The sequence below is a fragment of the Sminthopsis crassicaudata genome, chromosome 6 (assembly GCF_048593235.1).
Source record: "Sminthopsis crassicaudata isolate SCR6 chromosome 6, ASM4859323v1, whole genome shotgun sequence".
In the NCBI taxonomy this organism is placed as follows: Eukaryota; Metazoa; Chordata; class Mammalia; order Dasyuromorphia; family Dasyuridae; genus Sminthopsis; species Sminthopsis crassicaudata.
The window spans coordinates 204,785,398-204,804,900 of NC_133622.1; the positions used below are offsets into that span (position 1 = coordinate 204,785,398).

At 44.1% G+C, this 19,503-nt stretch overlaps 1 protein-coding gene across 1 annotated transcript in view; it reads left to right on the forward strand.

The window, feature by feature from the left end:
* Window positions 1-19,503, forward strand: part of SWAP70 (switching B cell complex subunit SWAP70) — a 71,762-nt gene that overhangs the window by 45,326 nt on the left and 6,933 nt on the right. The window contains exons 4-9 of the mRNA XM_074276074.1: window positions 1,305-1,532; window positions 3,411-3,557; window positions 4,549-4,657; window positions 7,130-7,311; window positions 14,724-14,831; window positions 16,061-16,227. Of these exons, the coding sequence (XP_074132175.1) occupies window positions 1,305-1,532; window positions 3,411-3,557; window positions 4,549-4,657; window positions 7,130-7,311; window positions 14,724-14,831; window positions 16,061-16,227 (941 nt within the window). The remainder of the gene's footprint in view (window positions 1-1,304; window positions 1,533-3,410; window positions 3,558-4,548; window positions 4,658-7,129; window positions 7,312-14,723; window positions 14,832-16,060; window positions 16,228-19,503) is intronic.

Here is a 19,503-nt window from a genome sequence, read left to right on the forward strand (position 1 = left end):
GACCTCCTTGCTGTCCCTTGAATATAATACTTCTCCTCATAGCTTTGCACTGGCCTTCCCATGCCTGGAGTAATGCTTCGTTCCTTCCAGTGCCTCTTAGGCTCCCTGGCTTCTGTCAAGACTCAACTTAAATTCTGTGTTGTTTTAGAAGCTTTTCTTGGCTGTCTCTTCCCCTTTTTATATTTTGTGTGCACCTGGTTGTTTCATGTTGTGTCTCTTATTGGGATGTCAGCTTCTTGAGGGCAGGGTGTGATTTTTGCTCAGCACTTAGCTCAGGGCCTGCCGCCCTTAGTAAATGCTTGTTGACTGATTGAAATGTCCACAAGGCAGTCATTCCAGGATTATCCTTACTGTAAGTTTAAGTTTCATGCTGATCTTACACTGTTTCAAAGGTAAGAGACATCTCACGCTAAAAAGTGAAATCAAATAAATTAAAGATTCACCCTTATCTCAAGCAGTGAGCATTTCTGTAAGGAGCCTTTGGAAAGGACTTGTGACCTGTACTCTTCTAATTTAGGCTGCTTAAAGCTGCAACATCTGATAAAAACTCAAATTTCTTATTCTAAGTTTTTCCTTTTCTATTTAATTGCTAAGCATTGTGATCATACTATTTGCATTATTTTCTTTTTAAATGCTTATCTGAGTTACAGTTAAATAAATTAAATAGTTATAGATTGTCCTAGAAACAGTTCTCATTTATAATAGTGTTTCTAGCGGAAAAACTATCTCAAATTTCAAACGACAATTTTACAAATATTTGGGGATGCATTCCCTTTGTAATTTGGGGGTTTCTGTCTAAGACCCTGAATCTAACTTAATATATGTTTATTAGTTAAATAATGTTTTCATAGCTTTTGACAGTTTTGAAAAATGTTAGATCACATTTATTTGGTTTTCTACATTTGATTTATGGAGAGCTGTCAGTTTTATGTAGTTCTCATTCCAAATGAACACAATGGACAGTGCTGACATTTTTTGATGTGGTATCCATTGTGTATTAGAGTGTCTACTTATTTTTAATTAAAAAATTTTAGACATTTAATTTTGTACTTTGTTGATGCTGTTAAGAATATTCCCTAAACCCAGTTTAAGCAACACAGAATAGGGATATATACTAGACTTCTAATTTTATTGACATAGAGGGACTTCCAAATGAGAAAGCTCCCTCTGTTGGTGTAGGTTAGCATTTCTGGTCTTGGGGAGATGGCTATCCTGTAAAATGACATTTATTCTAAACAACACTGTCAGATTTGTTTTAAATATGATACATTACTCTTAAATGATATTTTTTCTTTTTTGTGCAGATTGAATACCTGCTTAAGAAACTCACAGAAGCAATGGGGGGAGTTTGGCAGCAAGAAGAATTTGAACATTACAAAATCAACTTTGATGCTACTCGAGATGGTCTTTCTGCATGGGAATTAATTGAACTTATTGGAAGTGGACAGTTTAGCAAAGGCATGGATTGGCAGACAGTGTCGATGGCAATTAATGAAGTTTTTAATGAACTTATATTAGATGTACTGAAACAGGTAAAAGTGATTTGATTTTCCTTCTCCTTGCACTATTTATTTTTTGCAGGCTAAAGATTTATTTCCTTAGTATTATGGTAGCTTTTGATATAGAAGGGTTTAAAAACAGTTTTAAACTATATGTGTTGAAGATTTACTGCTTTAAGATTTTCAAGAATATCTCTAAAACATCTCCATCTAGTTAAATCTCATGTTTAGATGATTGTTTCTTATATTTTGTACTGCTTTTCTTGGACCCATTCTATGTTAATGTTATTTCAAATCAGGATTTTCTGAAATTTGTATTTTCTCTTCCCTAATGAATGTTTTATTTTTTAAATTTTAATCATCATCATTAAAAGAAATGTTCAGGTGCTTTGGATGCTATTCAACAATCAGGAATACAGAGCCATGAAGACTGGATCCCTGCTTGCTCTCCAGGGGTTTACAGCTGTATTGTGGTTTTACACTGATCACAGTTCCAGACCTTCTTTCTTTTCTTTGCCCTCTTGCTTGGCCACTGCTTCGGCTCCGGATACCCAGCTCTTTGCAGGTGTTCTTGCATCTGTATAATCCAGCCCTGGCTCCTGAGCACCTGTTTTACATCAGTAGCCATTTGGATTGTCAGCCTGAGAATAGTTCGGGCCTCCCGGATAAAGCCTGCTCTAAAGCAAACTCGTCCTTTTCCCCTCCAGATCTGCTCATCTTCTGAATTTCTTTTGTGTCGCTGAGGTTAGCACCACCCTGGCAGTCACTCAGGATCCCGGCCTTGGAGTCAGCCAAGCAGCCGGGAGGAGGCAACTTAACTTATAGCACTTTCTGTAACCCCCACCTTCTCTGCACTCAGGAGCCATCCCCCTTCTTGGGCCTCCATCAGCTCCTCCTCTTGCCTTCTCCTGGCCATTTGCAGACCACCTTGCACACAACTGCCGATGGGATGCTCCTGAAGCACAGGCTGAGCTGCTACTCTGTGCGCTCTGGGCTTTCTCTGGGACCTAAGCTCCCATGCAGATTCCTTTTTTTTTTTGCATTTAAAATCCTTTACAATAATTCTGATTTTCCTTGTGCATCATTCCCCACCAGGATCCAGCCAAACTGCTTTAAATCCTCTCTTTCCCCTGTATCTTGGTAGAGACTTAACCCTTCTCTCTTCTGCCTCTTAAAATCCCTTGTATCCGTCAGTCTTCAGTGGAAGGATTGTTGCCTACAGGACACTTCTCCTGGTTCTCAGTCCCCTTCCTTCCCCCAGTTACTGGATACTCCTTTGGCAGAATGTAGGCTCCTTGAGGGCATGAACTGTCTCCCTTTTTTCTTTGTGCCCTTAGTGCCTAGCATGGTGTTTAGCACGTGCTTAATAGAGGCTTATTATTGGATTGCTAACTGACTAATTAAAGAGACTGGTCATATTTACATACAGAAGTAATTTGTGGTCAAATGAATGATGCAGACAATGTGTGTTGTAAGAATTGAATTCCACAACCATTTATTGTCCACTATATTAGGCCCCTAAGAACTGGAAGTTAATCTAGGAATTGAGGGTTGGGCAGGATTCTGCTAGGGAGGGGGGCTCTCTAGGCTGAGGTGTGGTGGAAAAGGCAGAAATGCATGTAGGAAAATTGGGTGAAGGAGGGATAGACTGATCTCTTTAGACCAAGAGGTCTGTGTGAGGGATGAGATCGTGGGGGAATCGAAGCCAGACTTAGAAGTCTGGGCTGGGGCCTGTGCCGGGAGCCTCCCATCCATCCTCTTCTGACTGTTTTAGTTCAGTAAAGCTGGCAATTTGCTCTGAGTGGGACTCAGTCAGTGAGCACCAGGTGATGGGAGAGCGGCCAGCTCTGATAACTAAGAGAAGAGCAGCTGGTTCTCCAGGAGCATTTACATCAGCTCTAATTTCTTTAGGGTTACATGATGAAAAAAGGCCACAGAAGGAAAAATTGGACTGAACGTTGGTTTGTGCTGAAACCCAACATCATTTCTTATTATGTGAGTGAGGATCTAAAGGATAAGAAAGGAGACATCATTCTGGATGACAGTTGCTGTGTAGAGGTAAAGTTCCCATTTGCTGTGTTCAACAGTTTCTCTTGGCTGATTTACCCGGTGCTGCCCCTGGTGCTGAAGTCATCCTTCTTTGGGGATTGGATTTGCCTCTTTAAAGTGGGACACAGGGGCAGAGGATAGAGCCCCAGCCCTGAAGTTGGGAGGACCTGAGTTCAAATCCAGCCTCAGACATTTAATAATTACTAGCTGTGTGACCCTGGGCAAGTCACTTAACCCCAATTGCCTCAGCAAAAAAAGAAAAAAAAAGTGACATTTTCTCTTTGAAGAAATGTGCAGAGACATACTGGTAGAATGAAGGACTCTGGACTTGAGTCGAGAGACCCCCATCTCCTTGTCCAGTTCCAGCTCTGCTACGTGTTGTGATTTCACTGCCCACCCTGGACCTAGTTTCCCCCCAACTATAATAGTGGGATGGCAGCCAGGAGGTGCAGTGGTTAGAGCACCAGGTCTGATGTCAGCAAGGCCTGAGTCCACATGCGGCCTCAGACACTTACCCTGGGCGAGGCACTTCACCCTGTTTGCCCAGCTTTTCATCTGTCCATGAACTGGTCATCAAATGCTAGGAGATGTTTAATCCGAGTCTGACATTGTATCTGAAATGTTCGGTCATTTCCGATTCTTCACGTCCCCATTGGGTCTTTTGGCAGAGATACTGGAGGGGTTTGCCATTGTCTTCCCCAGCTCACTTTAGGTGAGGTAACGGAGAAGTGACCTGCCCAGGGTCACACAGCTGGATTTGAACTCGGGAAGATGGGCCTTCCTGACTGCAGGCCCAGCGCTCTGGCGCTCCCCAGTGCTCCCTGCCTTTGAGGTGCCTGAAATGTCTCTCTCAGGGAGGTCCTTTGAGCAAACTAATGTAGGTTTTTATGTTGCCTCTGCCGTTGTTTTTTTTGTCTCAGAGTTTCAGGTCAGAGTTTTATGAGGTATGTTGTGAACATTCCAGGACAAATTTTAAAAGAATTTATAATTTGTTTTCTAGTCCTTACCTGACAAGGATGGAAAGAAATGTCTTTTCCTAATAAAATGTTTAGATAAGACGTTTGAAATCAGTGCCTCGGACAAGAAGAAAAAGCAGGAGTGGATTCAAGGTGAGATCTCTTCAGTTATTTGACTCAGTTTATCTTCTGTGCTTTCTTATGGGGGATGGCAGGCCTGAGGTCAGCAGTTCACATTGATTAATGTGCTCGAGCCAGGGGTTCCTCAGTGTCCCCTAGTATGTCTTGTGGTCACCACACTGCCCGCGAGGGCAGCGCTTGTCTGGCAGCAAAGGGGATGACGTCACAGAGGGGGAAACTGAGGCTTGAGGTCAGGCAGTACTTTCTTGCCCTTTGAACTCAAGTGTGGCAGTAGCAGCTTCCCCTCAATGGCAGCCCTGAAGCAAAGGCCGGGGGGCTTCTTTTGTCTGTTATTGAGGAAATGCTGGTGATGGGAGGAGGTGGAGGTCCTAGGACTGTACTTGCCATCCAGAAACTTAAAGTAACTAATGGTCAAGCTACACACAGAAGCAGCTGGAATTTAAATTGGATTGTGACCCATCAGCAAGCATTAAGCACAGATGCTGTGCAAGGTGCTGGGGGGCAAATATGAAAGGGAGATAATTCCTGCACTTATAGTCTTCTGGGGGGATAAAGTCAAGTCACATGAGTCTCTACCTCCTGAAGACACAAAACCACAGGGGCCGGGCACTTTCTGTTGGGGAAATCAGAAACTTGAGAGATGTTGAACTAGAGCTGAACTTGTAAGAGCCGCCTCCGGCAGCAGCCAGGGCCCAGCTGGGAGTGGCCAAAGACAGTTTGTCAAACCGAGAGGGAGGGGAGACCTTATGTCAATAGTCTGGCCCACAGGCTGGGCAAAGGCTTCTGGGAGGAAGTGATAACTGAGATAAGGAGGATTTAGTCTGGCTGAGATGGGGAGAATTCCGAATGGTCTCAGGATTGATTGTGTTGTAGTAGTGTGTTGTTGTAGTAGGGTGTTGGATTGGGAGGCTGGGGAAGGAAATGAGAAACCATTTTGGGCCAGAGGTGAGATGATCCAATTTCTGTATTAGGAAATGACTTGGCTAGGTGAGGAGGCATAGGTTCCAGGAAGGACCCCTTTGAATAGCCCAGGAAGAGGATTGGGGGGGAGGGGAAGGAACACTGGCTTTGCAGTTCTGGGATCTGGGCTGTGACTAGCCAGGCCGCTTAATCTTTCTGTTTTCTGTTTAAAAAAAAAAAAAGAAGAAGAAGAAAAGAAAAAGAAAAATGGCAAATCAGTGGTGTGGATTGGAAGGTCTCTAAGGCCCCTTCGAGGTTTACCTGCTTTGGTCAGGCAAGAGGGCCTGAGTTACGGTGATCACGTGCGTGGAAAGAAGCGAGAAGCTAGGGATGTCCATTGAAGGACTTGGGGGCCAGGGAGGGGGGCAGAGGGGAAGGAGCCAGGCTGAGGCTACGCTTGGAGCTCGGCTGTCTGGCTCTAGCAGACACAGCAGGATTGAGCGAGGGCCACATTTCCTGGGGAAGATATTTTGGATGGGTTGATTTCTGAGGCGTTGATGAGTATCTCAAGGACGTGTCCAACAGGCAGTTGAAGATACTGGTCTAGAGCCCAGAGGAGGGACCGGTTTGTGGAGTACCTGTTGGGTGTAGTGCAGTGTGAGGGAGTAGACACAGACACAAGTGGGAGCCAGGACAGGAGGGACCTGTGCAAAGGGAGGGCCAGGATCTCGCCCTAAAGTCGCAGTTCCCACGGGGAAGGGGGCTAAGAATGGGCAGGAAGTCTCCAAGATGAGACTTGGAGCTTGGATGTATTTTTCTTGTCTCTTCCACATAGTCTATTTGGAGAAATTGTGAAGAGGGAGGAATTCACCCCGAGATTTCTTTACGCCTCTAATCATCTGCAAAGGATGTGGCCTTCTCCCCCTTGGTTCCCTAAGCAGAAGGAGGGTGTCTGTTCTGAGCTTATGCGATAAAAAAAGCAAAAAGAGGCAAGAATACTTTAGATTGGAAATGTTTTTGGTTACTTTAAGGTTTTCTAAAAATTTGAAATGAATTCCTCAGAAATACAGATGGGAACATGTTGAATATTCGCATGCTGCTTTACTTGGAGACTTTCTGGCAGGTGTTGGTGAGGGCCCAGCCAGCTGACTGCCTCCCCTTGGGACCTGGGGGGAGGAGGATTCTGGGTTTTTCTTGCTTGCTTTCCTGTTTCAGTGACAAAACTCTGAGCTTTATGGAGAGTGAGGAAGGGTTTTGTGAAAACTGGCAGCTGCACCTAGTCGCTTCAAGTATTTTGAACAGTTGTGGAATAGCACCCCAAAGGGGGAATCTGGGGAGGGGGAGTCAGAACCAACCCTTGGTTTTCTCCATCTTCTTACCGGCCCCATTGTTTGGACTAGGATCTCTCTCCAGGGTCCAAGCTCAAAGGAACAAAGAAATGTCTTAGGTTCTTAGAGCTTTCAGAATCATTCTGGAAGAAGTAGTTAACAAGACATATTACTGCGCATAATTCAAGCATCGCTGTAGCCAAGAGTAACGGTCATCTGCCTTCTTCTGTCCTTTCTTCCGGAAAATACTTGACAGCCATTCATTCTACTCTGCACCTGTTGAAACTGGGCAGTCCCCCCCCTCACAAGGAGGCCCGTCAGAGGCGGAAGGAGCTGAGGAAGAAGATGCTGGCGGAGCAGGAGGAGCTCGAGCGGCAGATGAAGGAGCTTCAGGTGGCCAACGAGACCAAGCAACAGGAGCTGGAGCAAGTGAGAAAGGTGGGAGCGTCCTCGCTGCTGTGGGCCTTTGGGGATGAGTGAATGAACAAGCCCTAGGCTTGGCCTTGGAGCCAGTCCGGCCCTAGCCTGTACCTGCCCCAGGCCCGGCCCTGCCTAGGCCTGTCCCTGCCCTGAACCCGGCCCTGCCCTAGACCCGGCCCTGCCGTGCCTCATCCTCCCCACACCTCCAGCTTTCCTCTCCCTGTGGGAGAGCCATTAGGAGGGCTTGCTGACCGGCCTCGCCCATGGCAAACGTGTGCAGTCTGCTCCTATGGCAGATCTCTGGAGGTCAGGCTCTCCACGGAGGAGTCCATTTTCTTGACCTGAAAAGTTTTATTGAACCCGTGCTCTGTGCTAGTTTGGGGCTGAAAGAGGAAATGAGGTGCCTGCCCTCAGCGAGCTTACCTTCTGATGAGTCAGTATAGGTAGGGAGATCTAGGGAAGACTGGCAGAGTCTGCGGAAGGACTGGGGGCCTGCCCCAAGAAGGCGGCCGGGTGCCCGCTGTGTGCATCGGGCCGATTCCGGAGCAGCCAGACTGGTCTGTACCAGCGCACCTCGACTTTCAGTAACTTCCTAAGAATGGATGTTGGACGTTGGACCCTCGCTCACACAGTGGTGTCTGGTCACGTCCGATTTGCCCCTTTTCTCAACTTCTGATCCCTCCTTCCACTGCAGAAGGGGCTTTTTTCTTTAATTTCCTTCAGAGATCTCCCAGATGAGGGGATTCCTCTGATCTTGCCCCTGCAGATCTTGCAGACTCCATCATGTGCTTCTTGCCTCTGATTTTCCAGCATCAACTTTTTTTTCCCCTGGGTCCTTAATAGTCCAGTATAAGAGCCCACAGCTCATAACTATGGCTTCCTTGTTATATGTAAGAGCCCCCTGCTGTGGGCTCGGCCCCGTACATAGATTAAACCTGGGGACCTGAAGACATGGGAAATTGCCATTCCACGAGGGAGAGATGTACATGTAGATAAGGAAACACAGAATCCATATGAAATAGGTGTAAGGGCATTTAGGGATAGAAAGGGACATGTAGCTCCTGCTCGGCAAGCATCTGTCTTCAGGATCATTGGATTTTTAGAATGTAGTTCAACTCTCTCATTTCATTGGTGAGGATGTTAAGAGATTAGGTGACTTGCTCAAGTCAAAATGGCTGATTTAGGATATTAGGGAGAAATAGTGGGAATTTGGTGTAGATTTCCTAACAGTCTGAAAGTTTGGGCTTAAAAAAACCCTAAGAACCATACAGCCCTTTAGGGCTCCATGAAAGCAGGTCTGAAAACAACAGCTAGATGCATATCATAGGATCACACTTATTTTATTTTCATACAAATTTGACTGAGAATTTAATTGCCCAGTTGAAGGAATCCTAAAAAATCAAACTGTTACAATGGATGCTTTTAGAGAAATCTGAGTGATGATCCTCAGCTAGGTAGTGCAGCAGAAAGACTTGCAGGGCCTGGAGTCAGGAAGAGTCCTCATCCTGAGTTCAAATCTGGCCTCTGAACCTTATTAGATGCGTGACCCTGGGCAAGTCACTTGTCTCAGAAATATAAAATGATTTAGAGAAGGAAGTGGCAAAATACTTCAGTATCTCTGCCAAGAAAAGCCAAGTTGGGTCATAAAGAGACGTGATTGTGGCCTGAGAGCTCTGGAAGCTCCTGCCGTCGATTAAGTCTCCCCCAAAGCCCATTGCTAGCTCTCAGGGCTGGAGTGGATTATGCTCTACTCCCATCCCAGTGAGACACACCTGACCCAAATGGTTGTGGGTTCTGGCCCTGCCTCTCCAAAATTCATTTTGAGGTCTTAAAGTTGGTCAGAGGGGAATTTGGGAGAGCTCAGGTGAATCCTGCCTTTGCTCTGTCATTTTGGCTTCCACACTTTTTGCAGGCCCACATCCCCGACTAATGGCCTGCTGGACATTTTAAACTGGTGTCCAGTGGTCTTGTCAAACTCATTATATCCCAAACAGAACTGACATTGCCAGCAGAACCCATGGCTTGTGGCCATAGCCTCTGGGGCTGATAAATCAGTCAGAAGACATCCATTAATCATGTACTAGGAACTGGGCTAAGCCTGGGGGCTAGGAGCACAAAGCAGAAGCAGGCCCTGGCCTTTAGAGAGCTTGTGTTCTATTGAAGGAAACATCCACACAAAGCTTGTCTCTTTTCGCTGTACCTGCCCTAGGATTCCTATTTCCCTCCAGTCCCCCAACAGCTCTCCTTTTTCAGCTGCACTTTTCTCCGTTTTCAGTTCCTCATATGACATGGGTCTGTGAGTCTTCCCCATCCCGCTCTGCCCTCCTGGGGATCCGGCTCTGCCCTCCTGGGGATCCTGCTTTGCCCTCCTTGGGGTCCTGCTTTGCCCTCCTTGGGGTCCTGCCTAGCTTTTCAGTATCCTCATTAAATTGGCCTTTATTAAGAACAGAATGCTGTACTGCTGACATGCGCAAGGGCACTGTCATGCCCTCATTTCTTGGCTTCAGCAGTTTTTCAGACCAACTGCTCTCTAGCCATGGCTGCTCCCTGTAATTGTGAGCACAGCTCTCTCGAACCTGAGACCGTTTGTGAGTCTGGGCCACGGCTCTCTCCTTTCGTGGCTCTCCCACGGAGCCACAGCTTCATGTCTCCAGACAGCTCAGCCGCCTCGTGCACATTCTGCATCTCCAAGGAGGAAGTTGAGTCCGTGGACGGGGGAATGTCCATAATCTTCGTCGTTGTTGCAAAGCCAGTGACCGCGGGGGTGGGGGTGGGGTTCTCTTTGATGGGACAGTCTCACTTGTTCTAAGTGAGCACTTCAGGCCCTGCCTTCTGTGGACAGCAGAAGTGGTTGAGGAGCAGCACTTCCTTTCCAGGGAAGTCACGACACAGGCCGTGGCTCTTTTTGCTTCTTTCAGCAGTGCTCAGAAGCGTCTGTGGCACTTTCTGTGGCCTAAAGGAGGAATGCCAGCTTCTCTGTCCCGGGCCCTCTCCCTGGGGCTCCCCTTTACCTTTCCGGTCTTACCTTACACTGGCTCCTGTCACCTCCTCTACGTTCAGTGAAATGGCACCGACAGCTACTGCTCAGTCTCACCCTGCCCTCTCTTCCTTCCATGCATTTGTGCGGAGAGCCTCTCCATTCCTGGAATTTGTGACTGCCTCTGCCTGGGAAATGTTCTTTTTAAAGTTCCGTTTCTCCATGAAGCCTTCCTTGAAAATCACTTTCAGGAAGAAAATTTTCCTTCTTGAGTTTTCCTAAATAAAACTGTTTCTTGATCTTTCGTGCTTATTTCTTATATGTGCTGTTTTCTCCCTCTCCCCCATTAAATTTTGTGCTCTTTATGGAGAAAGACTCTCATAATTTTCCATTTATTGTTTCTCCAGAATTCAGCACGTGATTTTGTACATGGTGGACTCCTAATAGATATTCCTTAAGTTTAATCTGAATGATACCTTGTTAGTTTTACATGTGCAGGAAAATAGCTGGCACATGGAGTGTTAGCTTGCAAAGGGTAACTGGGCTTCACAGAAGTAGAGAGTTTGACAGATCTGGGAGACTGTCGTCTAACCCTTAACTGAATGAGAATTCTTTGACAATGGTAGCTAGCTGGGGACATGCGTCCTTAAAATGAAATCAAAAACAAAAGAAAATGGTCTTAGAGTGCAAGTGTTTCTTTCTGCCATGAGAAAAGTGAATTAATATTAGTGACAACATTGCTTTTTTGGTTTGTTCTTGTTTTGCTGGAAAAGAGAACCTTGGAGGGAATACAGGAGAGAATGGAGGATGAGAAAAAAAGTAGTTTGTATTTGCCATAATGTTCCATTTTACTATGAAAGAAGGAAATTGGGAACTTTTATTTTCTGAATTATTTGATTGAGAAACAGAAAGAATGTTTGTATTCTGCTCAGTCTTCAAGGCCCCCAGGTGTTATGATACCCTTTTTTATATTCAAATGTCTTTGGGCAAATTTTTATAGTTTAGATGATTGATGATATTTAAGTGGTAACACCAGAGTACTTTAAAAATAGGCCTTACTCTTGGTTTTTGTTCACATTTGTGGTTGGTTGATATAAATCATTATTTGTAGACATGAAAAAAACAACCATGTTTCTGTGGTTTGAAATCCATGTGCATACCTTATCACTCATGTTGCTTTTCCTCAGAGTTCTGGGAAGAATTGTCCTTGGCACTTTCCTGTAAGTTGTGGGAATTTAAAAAACAAAAAAAGACAAAACAAAATAGAAAAATCACTTGAGAAAACATTGTTTCTCTGAATCTATCACTAAACAAACTTCTACCCTTTAGAGCATGAAGTGATCTTAGTCTAGTCCACTTTTTGTCTATCACAATTAGCTTCTCGGTTCACTAGTTTATTCATTGAGTGCCCTCAGTGGTTGGTACAAGAAAATAAAAACAAGTACATATACACTCATGGGGCAACCAGGTAGCACAGTGGATAGAGCGCCAGGCCTGGCGTCAAGGAGAATCATTCATCTCCATGAGTTCAAATCTGGCTTCAGACACTTACTAGCTGTGTGACTTTGGGTAAAACATTTCATCCCCTTTACATCAGTTTTCTCACCTGTAAATGAGGCAATGGCAAAGCACTCCAACACTTTACGAAGAAGTGACCCCAAAGCAGGGGTCAGATAGGACTAAGATTCAATAACAAGCACACACACAGAAGTGAGAGAGCTTAGTTAACAGTAATTATGCCTCATGTTATTATAGTGCTTTGAAGTCTGAAAATTCAAGAATTATTATCTCTTTTAATCCAGTGTCTAGTATTCCCTGCCTTATGCTGTGCTTCATAATAATAAGCATAAACATAAATCAAATATAACAAATATAACATAAATATAAGATATAAAATAAATAATCATAAAAATGTTTATTTATATCTTGTTTTTATAGCATTCTTCATTTTTCAATATCCACTCACCCAGTCATCCCTTCTAATAAGAATAAAAAATACAATTAAAGTGTATATCAAGTCAATATGCTATTGAAGTGTACCACACAAATAGTCTTTGCAAAGAAGGGAAGTAGGCACACTCTTTTTGGGGGCCAAGTTTGGTGATTACAATTTCACAGTGTTCTATTTTACTTGTTTTTTTTCCTTCTTTCCTTTGCATCATTGACCTGCAGGTTGTCATCCTTAAATCTGCTGGAGGTATCCCAGAGCCTCATTCCATTCTAAGTGTGAATTCCTCACATCTTTTGGGTTGCCTTGCCATTGCTCCCCCAAATCCGTTGGGCCTTGCCATCTACCCTGCAACTTTACCTGTCCAAGGACTTTCTGGCTTTTATGTGTTGTCTTCCCCAATTAGAATGCGAGTTCATTGAGAACAAGATCTGTCTCCGTTTTCCTTTTATGTCCACAGTGCTTTGCATATAACAAATTCTTAAATGCTTTTCCATTCTATTCCAAATAACAGTTTGTTTAGCCATTTCTCAATCACTGGGAATCTACTTTATTTTCCAAATATTTGCTACTACAAAAGGTCCTGCCATAAATATTTTGATGTATATGGAGCTTTTTTTTTTTTTTTAAATTTTTTTTTTTTTAATCATGGATCTCAGGGTGATTTATTAAGTAGATTTTTAAAATTTTTTAAAAAATAAATGTATTACCTATAAAAAAAAATATTTTCATAAGAGTAGGCTCATTGGGGCAGCTGGTTGGTGCAGTGGATAGAGAGCACCAGCCCTGAGTTCAAATATGACTTTAGGCACTTAACACTTCCTAGCTGTGTGCTGTGTGATCCTGGGCAAGTCACTTAATCCCAATTGCCTCAGCAAAAAAAAAAAAAAAAAAAGTCTGAGTAAGCACATTTTAAAAATGAATTTTGCCAGGAAGCCATCATCAGAATTTTGTATGTTTCAAATGGACAATAACTGACTTAGAAAGGGAAGTAAAGCTTGCATCTCATATCGTAGGGAGCCTTCTGCTTCATTCCTTGAAGTTCATCCAAAAAGATTCGGGTTTTTCGAAGGATTCTAAGTTAACGTGAATCATTGCAAAAGCAAATGCAACTTGGGCCTTATTGAGACAGAACTAGGAAGGTGGCGTGCTTCAGTGTATGGTGCCGTGTCCAGAGCACGACTGGGGTTCTTGTATTTAGTTAGGAGGATGTCTGCCACGAGAGCATTGGTTAAAAGAAATGGGGATATTTAGCGGACTTGGGGCAAATAGATGTCTTCTCTTACACAGAAGGGAGATTAACCTGTTTTTTTTTTTATTTTTTTAAATTAGTTCTGCCCTCCAGAGCCAAGTAGAAGCTAATAAGAGGCAGATTTAGATGTGATTTTGCTTTCTGGAAAGACAAACTTCCCAGTAGTTAGAGCTGTTCCAGAGTGGAGTGAGTTGCTTGTGAGGAAGGGTGGTCTCTTTCAGCCTGAGTCAGAAGAAACGACTTGTTGGGAGTCTTGTTCAGATGTACGCTGGACCAGATGATCTCTGAGCCGCTTTGAGTTAACTGTTACATGGTGGGAAACACTTGAAAATGTTACCGTGGCCAAGAAATTCTCCTTATGCATACCTACTGGCTTAGGGAATAATCACTCAGTGCTACTAGGAAAGGCATGAAAGTTCTGTGGCCCTCCTGGTGCCATTCCTGTGACTCTGAGGGAAAACCCCCCTCCACTGGCCATTGTTCCTTTACATGTATTATCTCTCTTAGGATGTAAACTCCTTAAGGACAAAGATTACGTCTGTTTTGTCTTTGTATTCTCTACACCAGCCCGGGGTCTGGCACGTAATAGTAACATAATAAATACTCACTTCATCATTTATTCATACATGAATGCCTGCCCATACTTTATCTTCTCAGAGATAGTCTTTAATCTTCAGTCACTTTCCTAGGTTAAATAATAATTTTATTAATTTAATATTTTAAAGTATTGGTTTGGTTTAATTTTACATCTGTGATCCTCTTAGAGACAGAAGGCTTGGGGGTTAAAAATTCTGTGGCCTGTTAACTTTTTAAAAGAATAATTTGCAAATCAATATTGCCTAGTACCTGGCAGTTTAGTCTTAGAATAAGAACTTAGATATTAAGTAATTTGATCTTCAAGGAAGCTGTGTTTTCCTTTTTTTTCCAACACAGAAACAAGAAACTTTTCTTAGAAAAATATTATGCTTTTACTACTGATGATTATTTACCAAGATTGTAAAGGGTTTGATGTTAGGATCAGCACATCTGTTTATTAGAATTGAAAAAAAGAATTTGCAGTTCTTAAATAGAAGTTCAAAGAGGATTATTTTTCAAACTTAGTACCTTGTGATTCATGAGGTTGCTTGAATACTCTGCAATGTATTTAAGTGATCCTTTAGGGACAGTGAGTATGATATTACTGTAATCCAAATTTGTATATAATTGGTCAACTCACTTTTTTGTTAATGTGTTATTTTTGCTAAATTACACAGAAACTGGAAGAAGCTGCGTCTCGTGCTGCAGAAGAGGAGAAGAAACGCCTTCAGACTCAAGTGGAACTACAAGACAGGTTTAGCCTGGAGCTGGAAAGAGAGAAACTAGTAAGAATCATATCTGGGTAAAGGAAAAGCACGGTTTTCTCACACCCACCAATGTAACACCAAGAGGATGGGCCCTGATCCTTAATTCTGACAAGTGGCTTTACCTTTCTAGATTTCAATGAGGGGACTTGACTAGATCATTTCCAAGTTCCTTTTTAACTCTAAAACTCAATGACTATTACCCCTAATTTTCCTTTTTCTCCTTCCTTCCCCCTAACCAGATATTTTCTTTCTCAAATGAAAAGGGTGTGGGATGAGATGTCTTCCATCAGCCTGCCATTAGGTCTCCTCTTCTTATTGAGGAGCATTGATCCAACCAGAATTACCCAGAAATCTAGGTCCCCTAACCCCTTCCCTAAAGCAGTTTCTCATAGTTTGTGTCTGTTAGCTCAGACTGAACCTTCCTGAAAGGGGGGGGGGCTTCACAGTGGTGCTTTCAGAGGGGCGGGAAGGACTTTGATCCAGATCAATGGAGGGAGCCAGAAACCTCAGGTATTCTAGCAGTCCTCCACTGGAGCGTGACTGTGTCTTGGATGTAGGTTTCCTCTCTAAAGAGCCTGTGACTGCTGGTGTTTGTAAGAAAAAAGGAGACAGGACTAGTGTGTGGAGGTTTGAAAGGCTCTTAGCTTGAAGACTTAATTTTCCTTCAATTTTGAGGCTTTTGGTTAAGCACCTTTGCTTTTAGTTGAGAAGAGCCTATTCAAACACTCTTGCCCAGTTCACTGCTAGAGTCTGTCCTATAGAGTTGGAGGTGTTCCTGGATGGACAGTGATAGCCTAAGATCTCTAGTCCAGGGGAGCCACAAGGGATGCAAGAGGGAGAGGGGAGAGAGGCAGTGGGCAGGGACAGAGAAAGTCCCTTCTTCTCCCTTCCTCTTGAAATACATAGCAGTCGTGGCTGACTTGTACTCCTTTGCTTGTTTTCAAAAAGACCAAGGTCATTCCTTACTGGCATACCCCTACTGGCAGCCAGGAGTTGCTTTTCAATACAGGAAAAAAATGTTTAAGGGAATGAGATTTTGGAAAGAAAATATTCTTGATCATAGGAAGTAAATTTTTAGAAGGATGGGCAGATTAGGGCATTTACATTACATTTGATTCTGATTTTTATATTAGAATGGGATATCCCTTTTGAAAGGCAGTCAGATGGTAGTTGTATCCTGAGGGAGGAAGGGCAGCATAAGGCCCTTCTTGGGGCGGAACTTGGAACTTCTCATTTTGTACCATCAGATCCGGCAGCAGATGGAAGAACAGGTGGCCCAGAAGTCATCGGAGCTGGAGCAGTATCTGCAGAGGGTCCGCGAGCTTGAGGACATGTACCTGCAGCTGCAGGAGGCCCTGGAAGACGAGAGGCAAGCTCGCCAAGATGAAGAGACAGTCAGGAAGCTCCAGGCCAGGTGCTAGTTCCTTCTGCTTTGTGCCCGGATAAGTTTTCTTATCAGCCCAACCAAACAGGAGCACCCATTCACAAGTGGTTAATAGGAGGTTTATTTTATTCAAACGCAGTAGTAGCCCTAACAGATTGTCTGTGTCCATGTGCACGTGCCCAAATACAGGTTTGTAGTTTTGGTTCTCAGAAGCAGCTCTCAGACTGCCAATAAGTTATCAGTGAAAAGAGTTTCAAAGGAGAGAGTTTCCCACACTAGTTCAGAAACAACGGGCTCAGACTAAACAGCCCCAATAGTCAGTCTTTCTGATTCCTCCTGACTTTCAGGGGTCAGGCTGGCTTCTGAAAGCATCTGCCAGAGCCTTCTGACGCTCCCCAAGGCTCGGTTCCTGTATCGCCTATGGGATGTGTCTGTTAGCTCAGACCGAACCTTCCTGAGGAGGGGGGCTTCACAGTGGCACTCAGAGGGGTGGAAGGGCTTTGATCCCGATCAGTGGAGAAGCCAGGAGCCTTCTCAGATATCCTAGCTCTCCGCTAGAGCATCTTGGATACAGGTTTCCTCTCTAAATTATTGAACAAATTTTCACATCCCAAGTTCATAATGGCTCAGAGAGGCCTGATGTTAAGGCCGATGCTATGAATGAAATGCGTATGCCTCTGGGTAGAAAGCTGTCTCTAAAAAACCAGTGGCCTTCAGGAGAGTTATGGCCATTTTGGTCAGTTTTTAGGCAGACCGTGATTGGGAAGGAGGAGGTGAGGTTGTTTTTTTGGGCTGAAATCTGCACTGGAGCCTTGAGATTTGCCCAACTATAGAGTATTGTATCTGGTTTGGGGGCCATTTTCTGAACAGGTTGAAGGAACTAGAAATATTAAAACTGCTTTCAAAACTTTCACTTTCAGCCTTAAGCCATCACCTTCCCTTCCATTTTCCCCTTCCCTTTCTAGGAATAAAACTACTAAAAAATCTGTAATCCATAGTTTAAAAAACAAACAAACAAACAAACACATCACTTTCAAGCTAGAAAGTGATTTCTCTCCATCAGAGTGTCAACCTCAAGAGAGAGAGAGGTGGGGGAGGGACCTAAAGTGAGACCTGAACCAGATTAAAGTGTAGTTGGGAAATGTCTAGCAAAATAAAACAGCGACAACAAAACAATACAACACAATATACATCATTTTAATTTGTGGTTTTCTAAGTTAATATGAAACCTGCAGGGATCTGTCTGATTCTGCTTGACCAGCAGCAGCCCATCAGGTCAAACCCTTTCCCCCTCATTTCCTCTCGTTAAATAAGACTTTGAAATATATGCCTATTAGCCACTGATCACAATCTTTATTAGAGTTAAACTTGAAGGAAGAAAGTAGATCATGTGAAAGTCCCACTGGGATTGAAAGTGATGTCTTCAACTTCTGGAATTAGGACTTTACTGATGAAACTCTCAAAATAATTCATGATAGAATTGGCCACATGAACATCTTTAGGCCTGTGGCAACCAGTAGTAGACATTTATTAAGCACCTACTGTGTGTCAGGTATTGTACTAAGCAATGAAAGTACAAATGAAAGGGAAGACAGGTCCTGTCCTTGAGGGGAAGGACTTCACCTAACTGGGGAAGGAAGCTGAAAAGGGCAGAGGGTTCCAGAGGTTATCTGGTAAGGGGGGCATGATGGTCATGGCATCAAAAGCAAGTAGAGCATCTGATGGAAAATGAAGTTAGCTGGAGAGGTCTGAGCCTCTCCAGGTCTTTATCAGAAACATTAGCTGTAAAATTTTTTTCCTTAGCTTTATGCTTCCCTTGTTTGCGTTGGTTTTGTATGTGTAAAACCTTTTTAACTTAATGTAATCAAAGTTGTCCATTTTGCATTTCAAAATGTTCTTTAGTTATTCTTTGGTCATAAATTCCTCCCTTCTCCAAAGATCTGATAGGTGAACATCCATTCCTTTCTCTCCTAATTTGCTTATGGTATCATTCTTTATGTCCAATTTATGTATCCATTTTGCCCTTATTTTGGTATGGGGTGTGCCAATTTTCTGACATACACGTTGGTCTTTAAAAGTTGGTTTTTTTCATTCCAGAGAGAAGCTTGGGATCTCTGGAAAGGCTTCAGGGTTTCCACGTAGAGTCCAGTTCACTCTCTTCCTTTTCGATTTCACGCTTCATTGTCCACATGAAGGGCCTGTAAAAGGCACATGGAGCACTGAAGCAGCTGAATGAGCTTCCCCTTCACCTGTGCAGATCAGAGGATGGATGATAAGCATTTGTGATCTGCTTGGTTTCAGTTCATGAAACAAAGGCCTTGTGCTGAATGTAACAAAATGCTATTTGTTGATAGTTGATGATGATAAAAATCAAGGAAATAACCTTTTTTTTTAATCTCCTTGTGGCTGGGCTTATTTTTGTCCTAATTGCCCATGTTGAGTGGTTAAGTTGTTCTTTATAAGGCTGCCAAATAAGATAAGATTCCCCAGGATGGGTGAAAGGGGCTGTGCAGGAATTTGTGTGAAAAAAGACCTCGGAGTTTTATTGGATTGCAAGCTCAGTGTGCCAGCTGTGATGTGGCTGCCAAAAAAGCGAATGTGATCTCGAGGCAGCGCCCGGAGTAAGGGAGGCGATGGTCTGGACAGAGCACTTCTGGAGCGCCCTCCCGGGCCTCATGTATCTGACCCTGCAGGGCCCAGGCTGCATGGGCGGCAGGTGAAGGACCTGAAGCCACGAGAGGTGGGGAGCACGGCCTTCGGAGGAATCTCACAGCAGGACTCCACGTTTGTGGCAGGTCCGGACCCTGCGAGGCAGGCGGCCAATGCAGGGAGGGACAGATTCATCCGTGCTCGGCCCAGAAGGAGAGCTAGGACCAGGGGGGCGGGGGTCAGCACAAAGGCAGACTTTCTAACAAAAGTGGTGAGACAATAGCCTGGCAAGGCAAGTCAGTGAACCTGTGTCCATTAAGCCCCTCCTGCGGGCCAGATGGGCAAGGAATTATTGACTTGGAGGCTGCCCCCTTCCCTGCCTGGGAGGTTTATAACAGGGCGGATGCCTGTAGGGGCCAGGAAGTGAGATGGCAGATCCTGAAATTTCCTGTCAATTTGCTTTCTGTTTATTTTAGGGGAATTACAGATTTTGTATTTGACCTGCAAGCGGTGATTCCCGACTCTCCGTATCAGGTTCTCTTCTGTGTGTGTGCATGGAGTTTTCTGCCCCTGATAGTCATGGTCAACCCACCTCCAGTGCTTGGACACAGGCTGCTCCGACAGCCTCCCCATCCCTGTAGTGCATGATCCTCCTGG